Source organism: Pseudorca crassidens, chromosome 9 (genome assembly GCF_039906515.1).
Source record: "Pseudorca crassidens isolate mPseCra1 chromosome 9, mPseCra1.hap1, whole genome shotgun sequence".
In the NCBI taxonomy this organism is placed as follows: domain Eukaryota; kingdom Metazoa; phylum Chordata; class Mammalia; order Artiodactyla; family Delphinidae; genus Pseudorca; species Pseudorca crassidens.
The window spans coordinates 37,619,851-37,642,776 of NC_090304.1; the positions used below are offsets into that span (position 1 = coordinate 37,619,851).

The window sequence follows — 22,926 nt, forward strand, 5'->3', positions numbered from 1 at the left end:
TGTGAAAGCTGTCATCAGTAATGTTGCTTCTTAATTAGTAGTTAGTCGTGGAATAGGCTTTGAAAACATGATTTGAACAATCGGCTCATCATCCTAATCCAAGGGAAACCTCAAGTTGACATTCATCTGACTTAGTCACAAATTCTTTTGTGTTTTCTGAGTCCTGCTGCTTTAATTAAACTCTTATTTAATATAATACTTAATTTAGCTATTTCTAAAATTAACATTTTTTAAAAACAATTGCCTTTTCTTGTGTAATTACTCCACTTTCTTTTAGGATCATAGTTCCTAATTTGATATTTTACAATAGTTTGAGATTTGCCTATTTTTCCATCAGTCCTTTTTACTAGATCTTTTCTATATAAATTATTTTCAGAAAGGCTTAAGTTCCCCTTCATAGAGGTTGAAAGACCCTCCAGGGCCCAGTATCATGGTAACAGCATGTCTGTGTCATTTGAGCCATGTAGACCAGAATAGACTAGCTCAGGGGTCCCCAGCCCCCGGGCCGAGGACCACTACCGGTCTGTGGCCTGTTAGGAACCAGGCAAGAAGTGAGCGGTGGGCGAGCGAGTAAAACTTCATCTGCCGCTCCCCATCGCCTGAACCATAACCGCCTGAGCCATCCATCCCACCGCCCCACCGCCCCCGGTCTGAAGAGAAATTGTCTTCCACGAAACCTGTCCCTGGTGCCAAAAAGGTTGGGGACTGCTGGACTAGCTCTTCCTCCATGTATTTATTTGATAGCCGGTATTTGGTTTTCTTTTCTATTAACGTTTGATTGATTGCCATCTAAATTCTTCCCTTTCCATTTAAGATTCACGTATATCTTGGAGGTAGGTTCTACTAGAGCAAATAGTTAAATTGTATCCAGGGAGCTAGAAGATTTTAAAAGCTAACTGTTCAGAACCGTATATGCTAACTTTTGCCATATTATATTTTCATTTCCTCCACACTCCATCTGAATGCACTCTTCCTGCTTAAGTGGAATTTGAAATGTTTGTAGACCTTTTGTTAGTAAATAGAATGCTTCTATAAACATTGCCTTACAAGTTGTTTATTTTCTTGTCTGAATTTTCTGTTAGGGGTACGTAATCTGAGAAATAGTACTAGTGAGTCAGAGGGCATGAATGGTTTTTATGGTACTTATTACATATTGCTAGATTGCTCTTCAGAAGGGCAGAACTTTACACTGCGAATAACCGTGTAATTTACACTGCTAATAACAATGCACACATCAACCTGATTTTTGTCGTTGCTAACAGTACTAAGTTTTATCAATTTTATTTGTTTTTGGTAAGTGTAGGAAGACCCCTTAAAGTCATATTTCTTAAACTGTTAGAAGTCGCACTATCAGTATTTCTTTGTTTGTGAACTGTCTAGTTGGAAAGTTTTTTTCCGTTTTTCCCTTTAAATGTTAATATTTTGATACAAGGTACAATATTCGAATAGTGCAACAATATTCAACTAGTGCAGTAGTAGTCATAATAATGGCAGTAGTTGAAGTGATGGTAGCAGCAGTAACTAACCCTTACTGAATGCTTACTAGATCCAGGCACTTGTCTAAACACCTGTTTCATTTTTTTTTTTAATTGATTGATTTTTTTGGCTGCGTTGGGTCTTCGTTGGGTCTTCGTTGCTGCGAGCGGACTCTTCTCTAGTTGCAGTGAGCGGGGGTTACTCTTCGTTGCAGTGCATGGGCTTCTCATTGCAGTGGCTTCTCTTGTTGCAGAGCATGGGCTCTAGGTGCATGGGCTTCAGTAGTTGTGGCACATGGGCTCAGTAGTTGTGGCTCGCAGGCTCTAGAGCTCAGGCTCAGTAGTTGTGGCTCACAGGCTTAGTTGCTCTGCGGCATGTGGGATCTTCCTGGACCAGGGCTCGAGTTCCCTGCACTGGCAGGCGGATTCTTAACCACTGCGCCACCAGGGAAGTCCCACTTGATTAATTTTTACAACAACCTTGTGGCTTAGGTACTATCGTTACTGTCATTTTACAAATGAAGAAACCAGGGCATAGGGAGGTTACCCAACTTACCCAAAGTCACAGTATTAATAAAAGGAGCCAGGGTTTGAGGTTGGGCAATCTATTTACAGAGCCTGTATTCTAGATCCTTATTACCCAACGTGTGGCATTGGCATCATCTGAGATTTTATTGGAAATACATAATCTCAAGCCCTACTGCAGATCAAAGGAAGTAAATCTGCATTTTTACAAAATTTCTGGTAACCCATGTGCTTCACTGATCTATTAAATGGCGATCCCTTAAAGCTTGAGAAGCTCTGCTCTAAACCACTATGTAACACTGCCTTGTTGTGGTTATTGATGGACATTTAGTTTGTTTCTAGTCTTTTGAATATCCTTATACATATTGTATCATTTTACACATGTACTAATAAACTTGTAGGATGATTTCTACAAATGAGGTTGATGGATTAAGGGAGTTGTGTTTTTATTTTTTTTTTAATAAGGATTTTTTTTTTGATGCAGACCTTTTTTTTCCTTTTTGTCTGTATTGAAATTTGTTACAACATTGCTTCTGTTTTTATGTTTTGGTTTTTTGGCCATGAGGCATGTGGGATCTTAGCTCCCCAACCAGGGGTCGAACCTGCACCCCCTGCACTGGAAGGCAAAGTCTTAACCACTGGACCACCAGGGAAGTCCCTGTGTTTTTAAACTTTGACAGAAATTGTCAAATTATCCCTCATATCAATTGTGCTAGTTCATTCTCATTCCCACAGTGTTTGAGAATACCTGTTTTCTCACACTACTGTTAAACTTTGGGATCTTTGCATGTCTGATAAATGAAAAATGGTAACTCATAGTTTTCTTTGCATTTCTCTTATGAGTGTGGTTAATGTTAATAAAATTAATAGGTACCATTTAGAGAGGACTGCTCTTTGTCAGCCCTTTGTCACATAATTAATCTTCATAACTCCAAGAAATAAGACAAAGTTCAGTGACTTGCTCAGTCTTGCAAAGTTAATAAGTAGCAAGGCTGGATTGCTTCCTGTACACTTTCTGCCTCATAGTCTGGTAGATCCCTGGGTAGTCTTGCTCCTGCACCTTAAGATAGGAGAGATACTCATATCCCTGGCTGCTTTGGAAAAAGGACTTCCACAAAGATAAATCGACTCTTAGGAGTTTCCATCCTGTTGTTTATGGTCAGCCCACCATGGCACCTAGAAAGCTGTCTATAGGCATGTGAAGTATTTTCCATGAGATCTCTGGGGAGAGAACTGCATGATAATTGGTTTTATTTTAGCTTTATGATTATTATCTTTTTTTCTTTTTAAGAGAAACTTGGCATTAGTGTTGACATTGATGCTAAAATAGACCAAAAAAAATCACTCTAAGTTCTTTCAGAATGGAAATTATGACAAAACGAAAACATAAACGGAAGAACAATAACAAACATATTGAGTGCACCATGTCATCTCTATTACTCATTATCCCATCAAAAAAAACCTGCACTCTGTGACTTCTGAGTTAAGCCCTGTTAGAGCCCAGTTTTTAGTTAAGCCTAAAGGATCACATTATTCAAGTGCATAGTATTTTCTTGCTTTCATGTCCCTTTTATTGCTATTGTGCTACTTCCTTCATAAGAGAGCACATAGGCCTATGTATTCGTTCTCCCTTAGCTCTCACTTCTGAATGAATTTAAACTGAGTAATGGGCCATGTGCAGTGTAATGCTATTCTTTTTCTTATTGTACTGTACAGGGCATTGCAGACAGACTGGTCCTCTTAGACCTCTCAGAAGGGACTAAAGGAGTGATAATGGACCTTGACATATTCAACCTGCCTAATGTGGAGATCAGCAAAGGTCTGGTTATTCTGCTTAAAAGATTTGTGCCTTGTTTGCCCTTATATTTGAGTCCTAGAATTTTTTTGTAGACTTTATTTTTTAGAGCAGTTTTAGGTTCAGAGTATTATTGAGCAGAAGGTACAGAGATTTCCTGTATACCCCCTGCCCCCACACATGCACAGCCTCTGCATTGTCAGTATCCCCTACCTAAGTGGTATAATTGATAAACCTCCCTGGACACATCATTATCATCCAAAGTCCATAGTTTACATTAGGGTTCACTCTTGTCTTTGTATATTCTATAGGTGTGGACAAATCAAACATGTATCCACCATTATGGTATCAAACAGAGTTGTTTCACTGCCCTAAAAATTCTCTGTGCTCTGCCTTGAGTCCTAGAATTTTATTGCTGAAAGCATCTTAAAGATCACCTAGTCCAAGTCCCTCATTTTACATATTGGGAAACTGAGGTTCATATAAATTAAGGGACTTACCTAAAGTCATACAGATTGCAACTAATTAGGTTAATAAGAGTCAGATAAGCAAATAACATTCAAATTGGTTGGAAGGATTTATTTTCAGTCTCTGAATTATACCTTAGTATAAATTGTTTTCTCTGATTGCTTCCTTTTTCATAATATATTGGTTAAGAACACAGATTTTAGAGTTAGACATGGGGGTTTGCATACTAGCTCTGCCATTTGTCAGATTATATAATCTCTCAAAGTTCAGTTTTATCATCTGTAAAGTGGGAATTAATACATACCTCTTGGTATATAGCAAAGTGCTAAACCAAGATTAAAAAAAAAATTCATTCACATTGCTTTCACTAAAAATATATTGTTAAAATGAATTTTAATACGAACAAAAGAGGGATTTGTATCATTAATAAATAAAATTTAGAATGTTAAAAAAGTAATTTTTAAAATCTTTTTAATTCAAAAGATTTGCATATATTTAACAATGTACATAATATATTAGTACAGATGTATATATGTAGGTAAATACCAGATTTGGGGATGTGGGAATAAAGTTATTTTATTACCAGGGATGCATGATCAAAAAAAAAGTGGAAAGCCATTGAACTAGAGAATGTTTAGTCTCCAAAAACCAGGTTATAGCTAGAGTCAGGTTGTAATATGCTATAGTTGCTTAGCTTTCCTTTGCCTTTCCTTACTCAGGTCTTGTGTATTCTTTTTTTTTTTTAATAAATTTATTTATTTTATTTATTGGCTGTGTTGGGTCTTCATTGCTGCGCGCGGGCTTTCTCTAGTTGCACGGAGTGGGGGCTACTCTTCGTTGTGGTGCGTTGTGGGCTTCTCATTGCAGTGGCTTCTCTTGTTGCAGAGCATGGGCTCTAGGCATGCTGGCTTCAGTAGTTGTGGCACGTGGGCTCAGTAGTTGTGGCTCACGGGCTCTAGAGCACAGGCTCAGTAGTTGTGGTGCACGGGCTTAGTTGCTCCACGGCATGTGGGATATTCCTGGACCAGGGCTCAAACCTGTGTCCCCTGCATTGGCAGGTGGATTCTTAACCATTGCGCCACTGGGGAATGTTAACCATATTTTTAAACCATATTCTTAACCATATTTTCCAAATAAAATATGGTTATTTTCTTAACCATATTTTCCAAATAAAATATTGAGACATGGTTTCACAAGGCTGAATGTACTAAGAACCGCGGTGGATCAAAAAGTTGAAATTATACCTATAGGTTATAAAAATTGGGTGTAATAGTTCTAGCAAGCCTCTGGATCCCTGTAGGATACAATGGATTTATTTTCCTTCTCTAGAAAGAGTACAATAGTTCCTTTAATGGTTCTTTTGTAGGCCTTGTACAGAGGATCCTTTGGGGAGCTGGGTAGTCTCTTGTGCCTCTCATTTCCAGGTACTGAAGTTCTTAAGGGACCTCTTCACTCTTCCAAATCACTCCAGGAGACTGTTTAGTACATGGACCCTAGAGGTTGTGAGGCCATTTAGGACCTGAGGAAATTGTTTCTTCCTATGTGTCTCATTAACCATCAATAACTATTGTTTCAGATAATTGAAAGAATAGAATCCTTGGAGTAGATATATAGGATGTGGTACTTGCCACCAAGTAAGGAGTTTTGAATGAATGAGCACTATATTGGGGCAACTTTCATGTTCCCCTTGTTAATTTTGATTGCATATTCCTGATAATTACTATTACATGAGGTAATTTAAAATATGATATTAGCTAACATCTCAAATATGTTCTGTGATATGGAGAAGTGTGTTAATAATTTTGGGAAAGTAAGCTCATTTGGAAATTTTAGTAATGCCCCATCATGACAGGCATTGATGATCATCCTAGAGTTGTACTTTTCTCCATTTGGATTTTTTAAATAGCTACTAAAATACTTTGGGGAGGGCTGTGCATAGGTATATATGAGCCTGCAAACATGCATACTATACATACATAAACAAACAGTGTGTGCATAGACTAAATCTGGACAAATACTGAGGAACTGTTAAGAGTAGTTGCTTCAGGAGTCAGATTGGGGAAACTGGTTCTGCACTTGTTTTTTGCACTTAATTTTTTTTTTTTTTTTTTTTTTGCGGTACGCAGGCCTGTCACTGTTGTGGCCTCTCCCGTTGCGGAGCACAGGCTCTGGACGCACAGGCTCAGCGGCCATGGCTCACGGGCCCAGCCGCTCCGCGGCATGTGGGATCTTCCCGGACCGGGGCACGAACCCGCGTCCCCTGCATCGGCAGGCGGACTCTCAACCACTGCGCCACCAGGGAAGCCCTGCACTTAATATTTTTATCCCTTTTCTTATTGTGTTAAAATACATATAGCATAAATTTACCATTAGTGACATTCAGTATATTCACAATGTTGTGCAACTGTCACGAATATCTAGTTCCAGAACATTTTCCTCACCCCAAAAGGAAACCCTCTACACATTAAGCAATCACTCCCCATTTTCCCTTTTCCCCAGGCCCTGGCAACCACTGATCTACTCTGGATTTGCTTCTTCTGGATGTTTCATATACGTGGAATTACACAATATGCGGCCTTTTGTGTCTGGCTTCTTTCACTTAGTATAATGTTTGCAAGGTTCATCTATATTGTAGCATTTATCACTCCTTTTTATGGTTGAATAATATTCTATGGTCTGGATATGCCACATTTTATTTATCCACTTATCAGTTGATGTACATTTGGGTTGCATCTTTTTGTTATTGTCAGTAGTGCTGCTGTGAACATTTTTGTACAAGTTTTTGTTTGAACACCTCTTTTCAGTTCTTTTTGGTATGCACCCAGAAATGGAATTGCTAGGTCATATCGCAATTCTGTGTTTAAGTTATTGATTAATTTATAGTATCATTTTGAAGATCATTATTAATAGCACATAGAGGTCTAAATAGCTCTATATCTTTGAACAGCTTTATAATAATATTCCATCATATGGATGTCTGTCTCCTATTGGTAGACATTTAGTTTTTTTGTGTTTTTCTGTGATTGTAAATAATGCTGCAGAGAACATTGTAATGTAATAAAAATCTTTGTGTATTTCTCTACCTAGTAGGATAAAGTAGAATTACTGGGTCAAAGGTGTTTTTAAAATGTATATTATTAAGCTGTACTAATTTATACTCTCACCAGCAGTATATGAGGGTTCCTGTTTCCTTTCTGCTGATTACTTTTATTTTATATTAAACATAGCTAATAGAATAATTATCCTATGATATTATTTTGATCATGTCATTTCCTGGCTGAAGACACTATTATGTTGGTCCCTTATCCTGAATCATAATAATAGATGCCATTTTTTTTCAGGGAATCCAGTAATATAAGCTAGATAGTTTACATATATTCCATTACTTCTCTTACTTTATTTTATAGATGGCTGAGAGAGATTGTGGCTTTGGTCACACAGTTAGTAAGCAGGAGTTTCAAACATGTTTGTTACCAATTTCTTATGATTCACTCCAGAAATAGTCTCTGCATATACAAGCATAGATATTTGGGTGTATGAGTATGTGTATGTGTGTGCCTCAAGAAAAAAGTGTTCAATAGTTGCAAATTAAAAAATAAGTTGTTGTTGGGAGTTCCCTGGCGGTCCAGTAGTTGGGGCTTCAGGTTTCCACTGCAGGGAGCATGGGTTGGATCCCTGGTCAGGGAACTAGGATCTCACATGCTGTGTGGCATGGCCAAAAACAAACAAAAAAAGCTGTTTTTGACATATGGAGCAAAGTAAAATTTTCTCAATAGCCAGTGGTTCTTAAAACATGGGTTATGGATTGATCCCTTGTGTGAGAATCACCTGAGGTGCTTTTTAAACTTACAGAAGCCTGTGTCCACCCCAGGCCTATGGAGAGATTAAAAGGCTTTAGAGTAGGAAGGCTTTCTTGCACTTCTGAAATCATATTAGACAGCTACTACTTTGTTTACTTATAAGTCAACCTTGAGGGTGAGGGCATTTCATCATTCAAAGTAGAGGAAGCTAAAGAAGGAAAAGAAAGGAAATATGATCCTGGCAAGATAGGTTGGGGCCAAACTGTAGGGTCATAAATTCAACTGTTCACTGGTATTTAATACAGTAGTATGGACAAGCTACCTAATCCTTCCAGATATCAATTTCCTCAACTTTATGAGGGTATAGGACTGAGTTTCTAAATATAGCATAGTGTTGAACAGCACTCTGAAGCCAGTCTGCCTGGGCTTGAATTCTGGCTCTGCTACTTACTAGCTCTATGACTTTGAGCAGGTTACTTAACTTCTCTGTGCCTCAGATTCCTCATCTGTAAAATGGGAATGATATTGCCCCACAGTGTGTTGTGGATTACATTAAATGAGTAAATACAGGTCAAGGTCTTAGAACAGTACCTGGCACATAGAAGTGGCATGGAAGTATTAACTGTATCCCTTTCAGTTCTAATGTCTTCCAATGCTGAGATTTTGACTCATTACCAGGTATCTATTCTGGACACTAGAACATAGGCATTATTTACTTAAGAGGACTCATGAAGAATCATAATTAAGATGCAGGACTTCAGTTTTTGGATCTACCCACACAGCTGTGTCAGATTATGAATTAAAATTGGATAATGCATTTCCCAGTGGACACCTTACACAAGGGTTTCATTCTGCAACTTGTTTAGGAAAATGGCCTTATAGGCTTAATTAAGACTATAAACCCTGGAATCTACTCATTGTCTTGCTGAGATGCTAATAATCATTTACACATGTTGACTGAACTGATATCACCCTAGTTACTTTATTATTTTTCTGTTGTTTCTGATACTTATAATTCTGGCCACTGTTTTGGCATGTACTTCTGTAAAATACACTGTGTAATAGAGAGTAATGTAGTTGTAAAATAGCATAAGTATGCTTGAGGATCAGAGACGTGAATTCTGGAGAACAGCTTTTCCTAAGTCATAACAGTTGCTTACATGTAAGCCCCATTAAAAGAACCTAAAACCAAGACACTGGGCTTCAATGTAAGGAAAAGTCAGTAAAAAAAATGAGCCAAGATGTTTTATCTTGATTTAAAGATTTTCAAATAATTTTTTTCCTCTTTGGAGTAGAATCCTTAATAAATAAAACAGATACAAACAACACTATGCTGTGCCTGCCAGCTTTCTTTCTGCTTATTCCCATTCCTACATGGCCTCTTAGTCACTTTCAAGGAGGTCTAGGACTCCTAAACTCGCAGTTTAAAAATCAGTGATGAGAACAAACGTATGGATACCAAGGGGGAAGGGGGGGTGGGATGAGTTGGGAGATTGGGATTGACATATATACACTATTGATACTATGTGTGAAATAGATAACTAATAAGAACCTACTGTATAGCACAGGGAACTCTGCTCAGTGCTTTATGGTGACCTAAATAGGAAGGAAATCCAAAAAAGAGGGGATATAAGTATATGTATAGCTGATTCACTTTGTTGTACCGTAGAAACTAACACAACGTGTAAAGCAACTATACTCCAATAAAAATTAAAAAGAAAAAGATGCGGTATATATAAAAAATGGAATATTACTCAGCCATAAAAAGAATGAAATAATGCCATTTGCAGCAACATGGATGGACCTAGAGCTTAAAAAAAAAATCAGTGATGTAATTGATTATAGGTGCATTCTGCCTATAGCATATTATTTATTTTTTCTAAGAAAATTGTGAATTACGTAGAAACCTAATTCCCTGTTTGTGGAGTCTGGATTCTGTAATTTATTTTATCTTTTTTGCTCTTTCCTCCCCTGGGATACACTCTTGCTTTTAATCCTCTTTCTGGAGGCAAACCTCAGCACTTTGTATCCTTCCTATGGACACAGGATTGATCTAGAGGCAATTGTGCTAAAAGCTGTCTAATTGTAGAAAAGAAGAACCTGATTATCATGAACAAGAACTTGGTTAAAACCTTTATCTTGAACTCAGACTGTTTCTTTTTATTCATTAGATTTGTCTGCCTCTACTCATTCCAAGGTGGTGATCTTCACAGTCAACTCTCTGGGTAGTTCTCAGTCCTACCTCGACGTGGTACAGAGAAATGTGGATATGTTCAGAGCCTTTGTTGCAGCTCTGGGACATTATAGTCCACATGGCATCCTGCTCGTTGCATCTCAGCCAGGTACAAGACTTTATTTTAAATAAATTTGGTGGTCCAGTGTATCAGTAGAATTGCCATTTCTGATAAAAGTCATAAAACAAGGTTATAAAGGGACAGCCAGAGCATTCAGTTAAATTGCTCTTATGATGAACAATGCAGTATTTTCCATATCCTGTCAACCAGTTACTTCTTCTGACTGTCATTAACTAGAAGGTTACAACTTACAATTTTTTATATAATATTACTATTAATATGTTCCAGGTTGTTAGCCATGCCTTTCTCAGTGAGAAAATGGTTAAATGCCCAAGAGAAAGATGCAGTAGATTATAGAAGGCTCCTTTGTTAACTCTGAAGTGTCATAAAATGTTAGTGAGCACACCAGAGTGCATTTTTAACATTTTGTATTTTAAATTGTTTCTCAAATTATTTGAGAAATTTTTTTCAAAGAATTAGGTGGTACTGGACTCAAATTGGTGAACAGATTTTTTTTTAATGTTCCCAATATAGGAGTATGATATGAATTTCACTTGTTCTCCTATAGCAATTGATTGAGGAATGTTGGTTTAATTCCTGACATCCGGGCTTCCCTGGTGGCGCAGTGATTGGGAGTCCGCCTGCCAATGCAGGGGATGCGGGTTCGTGCCCCAGTCCGGGAAGATCCCACATGCCGTGGAGCGGCTGGGCCCGTGAGCCATGGGCACTGAGCCTGCGTGTCCGGAGCCTGTGCTCCGCAACGGGAGAGACCACAGCAGTGAGAGGCCCGCGTACCGCAAAAAAAGAAAAAAAAAAATTCCTGACATCCTTTTGTCACATAAGAAAAAAATAGTTGTATTTTTGTTGATAATGCTGTATAACATGGTGGTAGTATATGAATCAGTATTTTAATTTAAAGATAGAAATTCAGCTTAAGCTAGATATAAAAGAGAACTTGATCAATGAAAAAAATTATTTTCTGATTTTCTGTACCCAGTTTTCATCTTTCTCGCTTAACTGCTCTAGGAAATTATCTGTTTTCCTCTCTTAAAAATTTATATTTAACAGCAAAGTTATGTAAGATCATGCTGAAACCTGGTTAGTTGTTTTTAATTATTAATTAAAATTAAAATATATTAAATTTACATAATATATAATAAATTTTAAAATATGTTATGCTTCATAGTGCATTTAGGACCTAAGAAGAGTATATACAAGTTTTAATATACTTATTAAAATAATAAATATTTTGTTTAGGAACTAGGCTAGAAGTACATTTTTTAAAATATTTATATTTTCACCTTGTATGTAATATTTAGTGGAAATCATGACCTATGTGACGTGGAAACTGAGTGCATTTCCTGCAAATCGAGTGATTGGAATTGGTTGCAATCTGGATTCACAGAGATTACAATATATTATTACAAATGTTTTGAAGGCACAGACTTCAGGAAGAGAAGTATGGGTTATTGGTGAGCAGGGAGAAGACAAAGGTAAGAAATACATGTTTATTAGTTATGTATATTGATAACCTACATCACCAGAGGCCATGATATGCATGATATGCACAGTTTTGGGGACTCCAAAATTGTGGCGCTTAATTGGCTTTCTTTCCACATTGCCTTTTGTGTGACAGGCCCCGTATTGTGAATATACTTTGCAAACATGTCATTCTGATTGTATTTACTTTTCTGTAAGTAAAAGGCAAGACCCCCTTAGGTTATATATTTTTATTTATCTTTTTATATTTTGTATTTGAATTTCAGCATCCAGGATCAATTTAAAAGTTTAATTTTCTGGAGAGCAACATTTACATAAACCCTAAAGCATATACAGAACTCTTGCCTTTACTCTCGCATCCTACAATCTTGCTTACCTTTCCCTAAGTTCAGACTTTCTCCCTAGGTACATACCTCCTGTCTGTTTCTCACCTTTTTAAACAGAATTTTCATTCTTTATTTACCCTTATGGCCTTTTTTTTTTACCAGCTACTTGCTCTCTGCTCTGTCCCTACCACAGAAAGCATTCATAAAATACAGTCCCCTCGGGCTTCCCTGGTGGCACAGTGGTTGAGAGTCCGCCTGCCGATGCAGGGGACGCGGGTTCGTGCCCCGGTCCGGGAAGATCCCATATCCCGCGGAGCGGCTAGGCCCGTGAGCCATGGCCGCTGAGCCTGCGCGTCCGGAGCCTGTGCACCACAACGGGAGAGGCCACAGCAGTGAGAGGCCCGCGTACCGCAAAAAAAAAAAAAAAAAAAAATACAGTCCCCTGGATTTGAAAGCCCCTTTTCCTATCCCAAATGAATGCTTTCCCTATTTGATTCAAGAATCTCTTTTTTCTTTATTTTTCCCTCATGCTATAAAGTCAGGTTGGTTAGGTGATAAAAGTGCTTTATCCTAAGTTTGTTCATTTTTATTCATTTAAACAAGTATATGAGTATCTACTCTTCTCACTACTATATAAGATGTTAGTATGATACAAAAGAGGCACAGAGCATAGTCTCTTCCTTCATCATACTTAAAAATTATTTTAGAGCAACAAGAAAAATATTTACAAGATGTTTTGGCTAACAATGAAAGTATCGGATACTATTTGATTAAGTGCCAAAATGAATATATTTTAGACTTACAGTGCTTAGACACTTATGAGTGAGCATTTAACATGGGTTGAAATGACTGGAGAAAATTCTGTGTAGGCCATCATTGAACTGTACTTTGGAAGAATGAATAGGATTTGAATAAATAGCAAAGAATGGGACAGACATTCCAGGAATGGGAAAACAGGCAAAGGCATACACTTAAGTATGGCATGGTCATGGGATAAAAATATCTAGACTGGTTGTTGCAGAGTTTCAACCAGATAAACTTGGTTGCTTTCACATTTTGGAGATCCTTGAATACCTGATAAAGAGCTGGAAAGTGATTCTCAGGCAGAGGGGAAATATTAAAGGTATTTGAGCATGCGGGTAATGTGCTAAAAAGGTAATTTGGGGAAAATTAATCATTGCTTCCTCATTTAAAGTATATTACTATTACTCTATTCAGCCTGTAGGTGCTGTAGGGTAGAGAACAATGTAGAAAAGAACTTCTCTGCCTGTGAGGAAGTGATCATTTAACTGGAGAACTGGAGGAAGATTTTAAATCTGTATAAATCTGCACTGGCCACCTAGAAAGTTCAGTGCTAGAAAGAGTCAGGCTATAGAATAAACCTTGACAAAACCTGACAGTGTGATTCAAGCAGAGATAGCTTTTCAGGCTCAGAATGCTTCCTCACACTAAAAACTAATCAATAGAACCAGAAGAGGGGAGCAAATAAGAACTTGGAGCAGATGTATTAGAGTAACAAATGTCTAGGGATTCAAACAAACTCAAGACCCCAGAGTTTACTCACTACTACCATTTGAATTCTGGTCCATGTTGATCTCCTGCTTGCCTGATTATTGCAGATCTCCCAGTTAATGTGCTCTTTTCCCTCTAGTCTACCCTGTAAATGATGCCAAATTAATAATGGTATTAGCTAAAACTTACAGTGTTTGCAGTATGTTGCACATATTAATTCAATGTTCCTAAGTCACGTTCCTCTTTTCAAAAACTTTCACAGGCTTCCTCTGACCAAATTATTAAATTCTTTTGCTTGCCATTCAAGGAGTCCCAAAATGCAGTCTTAATCTTCCTCCCCAATTACAGTTATGGAGAGAGTCATGTTATTAGAGAGCTGGAAGCGACCCAAGGGATCATCAATTACAGTTTGTTGTAGGGAGCCAGCAATGGAGTCAGGGATGGTAAGAGTGACCTCCCCAGGAGGCTGTAGCTTTTCAGGTCAAAGCGGGGCTAAAACCCAGGTCTTGTGCATCTCGGCCCCACCCCACAGCTTTGCTTCAGCCACAGGGACCTTTGCCCGTTGCATTTACCTTTCCCATAATCCCTTCTCTTTCTCTCTCAGCATATTCAAATCTCATTCTTCAAGACCTAGGTCAAGTCTCCCTTACCTTACCCTTTGAAGCTTTTCCTGATCACATCATTGCACAGTGATTCCTTCATTCCTTTGAGCTAAAAGCTCTTGCTAGCTATGTGGTAATTAACCATATGTTGTCTCAAGATATTTATTCTTTTGTTAAACTGCTGTTTATTCTGATCCAATTTGAATTTTGTGTGTGTACCTTCTCCTTATTGAAAGAGTAAATTATTAAGCTGTTCTTTTAGTTGAAGTCATACTTTCACATTGTAAAAGGATTAAATAGTACAAAAAAATATGTAGTGAAAAATAAGTCTCCCTTTTATGCCAGACACCCAGTCCGTCTCTCTAGAAGCCATGCAACCTTACAGAAATGTTCTGTGTATGGACAAGCACATGTATGAAATATACATAATACATCATTCTCCATCTTGCCCTTTTACTTATTGATATGACTTGGAGATGATTGCATAATAACATATATAGATCTTGCTCATCCTTTTAAACTACTGTATATACCAAAATTTATTTAACCAGTCCCCCTAATAAGTTATAATTTTTGAATGAATAAGAACATTTCACAATATGGTTATATTAATATCTCAAATTGTAAAGAGAAAATAAAGGATGGTGTGACTTGATAAATAAACCTAAGGTACTGTGCTGACTGCTGTTGGAGCTACATAAATGAATAAGAACCTGACCCTGTCTTTAGGCAGCTTGGAGTCTAATATAGGAAATGACTATAATTAAAGGCAGTGTTGACTTGCAATAAGAGAGGTCCAAGGGAAGTAAGACAAAAGCACAAGGAAGGGAGCTCTCAAGTAGGAACTAGAAATGGAGAGCTGTAGGTGCACGTGAATTGAGATCACTTAAATATAACATTATGTAATATTTGACACATATAAAAGAATATGTATAGCATATATGTATGTTTTAAAGCATCATAGTAGAACAAACATTCATGAATCCATACTCAATTAAGAACAATACAAATACCATTGAAGGTACCTATGTACTCCCCAGCCCATCTCCCTATCTCCCTTCTAGGTACTTTTTATCCTGTCTTCTACTTTGTTTCAGAGACAGTTCTATCCACCGATAATTACCTTGGTCTTGAAGCCAGAAATGGATTAGAGGCTCCCTCTGCTGGTTTCATGTATGGACACCAGTTGGTTATATCTGCATAGGTGACACCACAGTAATAGCAAAATTAGAATTATTTTTCATTGAGTATTAAATGCTTTGCATATCTCATTTAAAATTTAAAAACACTCCATGAAGGAGGTGGTAGTTTTCCAAATCAATATGTGAGGAAGCTTAAGATTCAATGAGGTTAACAATTTGTCCAAGGTTTACACATTTTGTAAGGGCAGAACTGCAATTTGAACCCTGGTCTGACTCCAAAGCTGTACTTTTTCTTGCTGTGACTTAATTAGATAATTTATCTTAAGCATTTAGTACAGTGCCTGGCACAGAGTAAACACTCACTAAATGGTAGCTGTTACTACAATGATCAAGACGGCGAGATGGTTATGAATAGAAAATTGGCAAAGGGACGTGGAAAACTACACTTTGAAATAATGCAATATTAGGGTTTAGAAACAGAGTTATAAGAATAGCAGATATGTAAGTGAGATTATTTAAGTATTTCAGAGACAAATGACAGTTACAGCCTGGAGGAGGAATTACATGACATATAAGACCCTTTAGGATTTGTGTCATGCTTCCTTCCTCAGCCTCATCTTCTGCCATTCTGACAAGCATTTTATGCTAGTCAGATGATCAACTTGCAGCTTCCCGAAGGGTTCATGCACTCTCATGCCGCCTTGCCTTTGCACCTGATGCTTCCTTTACCTGAACATTCATTAATTTGGCTAAGTCCTGCTTACCCTTCAAGACTGGGCTTGAGGGCTTCCCTGGTGGCACAGTGGTTAAGAATCTGCCTGCCAGTGCAGGGGGCACTGGTTCGAGCCCTGGTCCGGGAAGATCCCACATGTTGCGGAGCAGCTAAGTCTGTGCGCCACAGCTACTGAGCCTGCACTCTACAGACCGTGAGCCACAGCTACTGAGCCCGCGTGCCCCAACTACTGAAGCCCGCGTGCCTAGAGCCCGTGCTCTGCAACAAGAAAAGACACTGCAGTGAGAAGCCGGTACACTGCAACAAAGAGTAGCCCCTGCTTGCCGCAACTAGAGAAAGCCCGCACATAACAACAGAAACCCAGTGCAGCCAGAAATAAATATAAATAAATAAATAAATTTATTTAAAAAAAAAAAAGACTGGGCTTGAGTGCCACCTCTCCCAGGAAGCCTTCCCTAATTCTCCAGGTTAAGTAAGTTTATGCCTGTATTATAACCACTATCACACTGTGTTATAATTGCATATTTACTTGTCTCTTCACCCCGACAGACTGTAAACCCGTTGAGCTTGGAACGGCCTCAGTAAATATGTTTTGAAATTAATGAATGATCCTGATACCATCTTGTTGTATCCAAAGGTCATTCATACAGTGCCCCACAAAATTAGTCAGTAGAACATGTGCTTTGGAGCTGCTATTTTTAGCTGTGACGTTGAAATCATATGTAAACTGCAGATAACTCCTTCAAATGGTGTTTTAGAAACCCAAGGGCTGGACCTCAAAACAGAGTGTTAGATCATCTGCTTTGGGCATCAATCTTAACCTAAAGGATAGGTGTTATATGTAATGGAAAAGAGAGATCACATGGTCATTGTTTATTAAAATTTTGGGGGTCAGGGGATTACTGTTTTTAAGGAGTAGAACCAGAAAGATTAGGATTGATTAGATGCATTATTTGAAAGGGATTCTTAAACTAGGATAAATATATATTTAGGAAGTGTGAAGGGTTGGGCAGTAAATGAACAAAAAAATGAAATAATTCAGTCCATCTAAACTTAACTGAAAATCCTAATGACTGTGTCAGAAGCAAATTTGAACATAGTGAAGCTTTCTCCCTCTCCCCAAACATTGTTTTCTCATGGCTCTTATAAGTCCAAACTCAGAGGAAAGATAAAACGTGATTATGTGTGTATTATATAATGGCAGTAATACTCATAATTAAATTCCAGACTTCTTTGTATTTGTCTTTTCTTATACCTACCTGCCCTTTTTATTTATCTTTCCAAGGTCTGTGAATGCTGTGTTTCATTTAGCAGATATTTCCCTGCAATTTTCTCTATATTGTGAATATACTAATAATGTGCCAAAATTTTGTTTTAGAAAATAATTCATGTATAGCCCTTCCATTCAAGTGAAACATTTTTTAAAACCCCTTAATTTGTCCACATGTATTTATATTTTTCATGTAACAATGTTTGGTTTAGCTTCTTTTTTAACTTAACATAAAAACTTTTAAAACTTTTTGATGTTTTTCAACTTAACTGTTGCAACTATGTTTTCCTCTTTGTTTAATATAATTATGGATTGTGGACTTCCCTGGTGGCACAGTGGTTAAGAATCTGGGGCTTCCCTGATGGCGCAGTGGTTGAGAATCTGCCTGCCAATGCAGGGGACACGGGTTCGAGCCCTGGTCTGGGAAGATCCCACATGCCGCGGAGCAACTAGGCCCATGAGCCACAACTACTGAGCCTGCGCGTCTGGAGCCTGTGCTCCGCAACAGGAGAGGCCACGATAGTGAGAGGCCCGCGCACCGCGATGAAGAGTGGCACCCACTCGCCACAACTAGAGAAAGCCCTCGCACAGAATCAAAGACCCAACACAGCCAAAAATAAAGAAAGAAAGGAAGGGAGGGAGGGAGGAAGGGAGGATGGGAGGGAGGGAGGAAGGGAGGAAGGAAGGAAGGAAGGAAGGAAGGAAGGAAGGAAGGAAGGAAGGAAGGAAGGATGGAAGGATGGATCTGCCTGCGAATCCCTGGTTTGGGAAGATCCCACATGCCGCGGAGCAGCTAAGCCCATGCGCCACAACTACTGAGCCTGCGCTCTAGAGCCCGTGAGCCACAACTACTGAGCCCACGTGCCACAACTACTAAAGCCCATGTGCTCTAAGGCCTGTGCTCCGCAACAAGAGAAGCCACTGCTAGAGGATGCCCGAGCACTGCAACAAAGAGTAGCCCCCACTCACTGCAACTAGAGAAAGCCCGTGCGCAGCAACCAAGACCCAGCACAGCAAAAAAAAAAGAAAACAATTAAAAATATATAAATAAATAAAAATACTTTATAAAATTATGGATTGTGTGCAAGGTCAGCTCATATTATCTCCTGTGCATTCTTTTTTAAAATAAATTTTTTTTTATTATTTACTAATAAAATTATTTTATTTACTATTTTTATTTTTTATAAATAAATAATTATTTATTATTTTTCGTTGCAGTCTTCATTGCTGCGTGCAGGCTCTCTCTAGTTGTAGCGAGCGGGGGCTACTCTTCGTTGCAGTGCGCGGGCTTCTCATTGCAGTGGCTTCTCTTGTTGCGGAGCACAGGCTCTAGGCACGCAGGCTTCAGTAGTTGTGGCTCGCGAGCTTCAGTAGTTGTGGCTTGCGGGCTCTAGAGCGCAGGCTCAGTAGTTGCGGCGCACAGGCTTAGCTGCTCTGTGGCATGTGGGATATTCCTGGACCAGGGCACGAACCTGTGTCCCCTACATTGGCAGGCGGGTTCGTAACCACTGTGACACCAGGGAAGCCCATCCTGTGCATTCTTTACTGTGGTAAAGAATCTGTGTTGGAGGACACAAAAGAAAAACACATGATCCCTGCCCCCTGGAAGCTTATAATCAGTTTGAGGAGGGGAAGCTGTCCTTGGTTGCTGACACATCACTAACTGGCCTAATCTTGAATGCAGTTTAGAAGACTTGTGGGAATTCCCTGGCGGTCCAGTGGTTAGGACTTGGCGCTTTCACCGTTGTGCCTGGGTTCAATCCCTGGCCAGAGCTAAGATCTTGCAAGCCGCGTGGCATGTATGTATGTATGTATGGTTCCCAGTGGAGCAAATGCCAAGTGCTTGCAGCACATGGGAGCCTATTATGCATTGCCTGCTGAGAAAAGAAAGCTTTCTACTTGGACAGTAAAATGGCCCAGTGTTGTTGAGAGAGAACAGGTAAGGGGCTGCAAGTAGACTTTGGGGATCATGTTTTGGGGGAACTGCAGCTCAAAGTCTTTCTCACCCCAGGCAATCAGTACAGCACATTTAGTGCCACCAGTGGAAAAATATAACTCTAGCTAGAAGGGGGGAAAATGTTTCTTTAAAGTTTAGGGCTTCCCTGGTGGCGCAGTGGTTGAGAGTCCACCTGCCGATGCAGGGGACATGGGTTCATGCCGCAGAGCGGCTGGGCCCGTGAGCCATGGCCGCTGAGCCTGCGCGTCCGGAGCCTGTGCTCCACAACGGGAGAGGCCACAACAGTGAGAGGCCCGCGTACCGCAAAAAGAAAAAAAAAAAGTTTAATACAGTTAATAAAAAAAAGTTTAATACAGTTTAATACAGTTAATACCCTTAACTGCAGATGATCATTTATCACATCTTAATCCTAAGAGAGTTATTGATGAAATATAATCAGTTTTTCATTTAATTTTTAGTGCCCACATGGGGTGGCCAAGAGGACGTAACAAGGCATAACTCTCAGCAGCTGTCCAACAGGTAATACTGAGTGTAGTTTTGCATTTATCCAACTAAAAACCATACACTTCATAGCTAATGTAGCAGCTGTTTGCACAGCATGTACTTATCGGGCTTCTGCAAACAAAACTTACTAGTATGGACGAACCAAAGTACATGAGAACAATGTTTTCTATTCTTTGATTTCTTATCTCAAAGTAGATCTAAGAGTGCTTTGCAAGCTTAATATTTCAATATACAGTTGACTCTTTAGAGGGTAGAATAGTTTCCTTATTTGTAGGCAGTGATTTACTGCTCCTATATTTAGGATATAGGATCCTATATCTGAGGGTATTGGATATTTTCTTAAATGTAGAAGAGAATTTGTCTATACCACTTAAAAATCAATATGTATTTATTAATTACACATAAATACATTTGGAAATTAGTCTAATATGAATGGATAACCCACATTATAAATTCAGGCAAAAACAAAGTACAATGCACAGATCCTCGTATCTTTTGTGTTTATTCAGAGGCCTTCCTGGGGTCTGGACCCGATAGGGTGGACTCTACATACTGTATATTTTCATGCCATTTGTTGTTTTACTGTCACATAATAACATCCTTTCCTGAATTCTGAGTGGTGATTTTTAGCTTTTTAAACCTGCAGTTTATGGTTTTTAGAATATAACAACTAGAAAGAATATTCTCTTATTGAGAAGAGTAGTATGTTGTATAATCCATTCTAATCTGCTTCTCTATATAATGCTGCATTTATAGCTTTTAAAAGGAAGGAATTCAAACATGTTTGTTTAATTTGTATCACTTTTAATTAGTTACAAAACGAATGTATGCTCTCATAAAACTTTATTTTTATTTATTTTTTTATTGAAATATAGTTGATTTACAATGTTGTGTTAGTTTCTGGTATACAGCAAAGATAAAACTTTAAATACTGCAGATATCTATATAGGAGAAAGTGAAAAGCAGGGGCAATTCCATTCTCCAGAAACAACCACTGTTAACAGTTTAGTGTCCACGTATCCAAACGTTTTTTCCCATGCTTCTGCAAACATTATCATTATTATTTATTATTATTTTTATAATAATGTATGCTATTTATATTATCGTGCAACTTGCTTTGTTTCCTTAATAATAAATCTTGGATATTTTCCCATTATTGTACATATAAATCTACTTTATATTCTTCTCAAGAGTTATATGGCACTAGGGGACTTCCCTGATGGCACAATGGTTAAGAATCCGCCTGCCAATGCAGGGGGCACGGGTTCGATCCCTGGTCCGGGAAGATCCCACATGCTGCAGAGCAACTAAGCCCGTGTGCCACAACTACTGAGCCTGTGCTCTAGAGTCTGTGAGTCACAACTACTGAGCCCACGTGCCACAACTACTGAAGCCCACGTGCCTAGAGCCTGTGCTCCGCAACAAGAGAAGCCACTGCAATGAGAAGCCGGTGCACCTCAACGAAGAGTAGCCCCCGCTCGACACAACTAGAGAAAGCCCGCGTGCAGCAACGAAGACCCAACACAGCCAAAAATAAATTAATTAATTAATTAAAAAAATAAAAGCTATATGGCACTACATTTGGTAGTGATTTATTTAACAAGTCCTCTTTTCATGAATTATTTCCAAAATTTTTTGTGTCTCAAATAAGACAAACATACTTACATGTATATCTTTGCACACTTGAGCATATTGCTATAGGATAAATTCCTAGAAGAGGAATTTCTAGATCAAGTGTTGCCAGATCTTCCTCTTAAAAGTTGAATAATTTTGCACCCTCAACAGCAGTTATGGGAATGCCTGTTTCTCTGTAGCTTCTGGAAAAGTAGTTATCAGTCTTTTTAATCTTTGCCAATTTTGATGGGCAAAACTGATGTATTTATTGTTTTAACTCATATTTAGTTAAATATTAGTGGTGCTGAGCATCTTTTTATATTATTAGGCCATTTGTATTGACTCTCTGTGAACTGCCTGACATTTTAAGAAAAGCTTCATTACTGGACTGTAGGTTTTCCTAACAATTGCTGTATAACTCACTTCTGTGTCATAAAAATATCTAATTAATATCTTAAACAGAAGCTAAAACTAAGTGTACATATTTTGTGCATTTTCTAAAATCGTGATTTGTGTGTTTTGTTTTTGTTTTTTATAACCTAGAGCCATGGAACTGTTAAGAGTAAAAGGTCAAAGATCCTGGTCTGTTGGACTGTCAGTAGCCGACCTGGTTGACAGTATTGTGAATGATAAAAAGAAAGTGCATTCTGTATCAGTTTTAGCAAAGGTAATTGCTATTCTCATTCTCTCATCATATTTTAAAATATTTATATTATTAATGTAAAGCCAGAAAAAGTGCTGTTCACACTGTAACCCAGGTATCTTCAGTATCACCACCTTTTAGAGTAACACATGGGAGAAGACAGTTTGGTCTAAGCTCTGTCCTGCTTGGCTATGGGAAGTCTGGGCTTCTACCAGGTTGCCCTTCACCCCCATTAATTTTTGGAATCCCTGAGAAGCATTTATAAATTCCACAAACTTCTTCTTGTCGTTTATCTCCTCAGCCAGCCAGGTCACCCCAGACCAACGTGCCAACTGGTCTTAGCCAATCATCAGTCTGCTTCTCCAGTTCAGTTTGTCCTTTACTGCTTTATTCCAAGTATAGAGTCCCTAAAGCACAGCTAAGATGAGGCACAAATGCTTAACCAAATGTTCATGAAAACTTAGGAATACCAGAAGGGAAATAAAACATGGAAGGAAAGACTGAAAACAGATTACCAAATTTGACTGCACTCAGAGTCCATGCTAAACCCCTCCCCTGGGAATTCACTCTGACATTTTTCTTAACCCCCAGCCTGTTACTCATATTGCAGGGGGCTAGCTTACCTCCCCATAAAGTGGGTGTCTTTGACCAAGTTCCGTTTCACAAAAATTTTGTGAAACAGTGACTCGAATTTAGAAAATAAATGAACAATTTTTTTTAAGTTCAACTTGTATCACTTTGTACTTCTAGGACCAGAAAAGCTAGG

The 22,926-nt window shown here is 38.6% G+C and overlaps 1 protein-coding gene across 7 annotated transcripts in view; it reads left to right on the forward strand.

The window, feature by feature from the left end:
- The window catches only part of UEVLD (UEV and lactate/malate dehyrogenase domains), a 46,819-nt gene that overhangs the window by 21,135 nt on the left and 2,758 nt on the right, over positions 1-22,926 (forward strand). For 3 of the 7 annotated variants that reach the window (XM_067749666.1, XM_067749670.1, XM_067749668.1), the window contains 5 exons: positions 3,717-3,819; positions 10,235-10,405; positions 11,677-11,850; positions 19,858-19,918; positions 22,061-22,184. In XM_067749666.1, the coding sequence (XP_067605767.1) occupies positions 3,717-3,819; positions 10,235-10,405; positions 11,677-11,850; positions 19,858-19,918; positions 22,061-22,184 (633 nt within the window). Of the gene's footprint in view, positions 1-3,716; positions 3,820-10,234; positions 10,406-11,676; positions 11,851-16,050; positions 19,136-19,857; positions 19,919-22,060; positions 22,185-22,926 lie in introns of those variants that run through there. The other 4 variants (XR_010946117.1, XM_067749667.1, XM_067749669.1 and 1 more) reach the window with 4 other exon arrangements.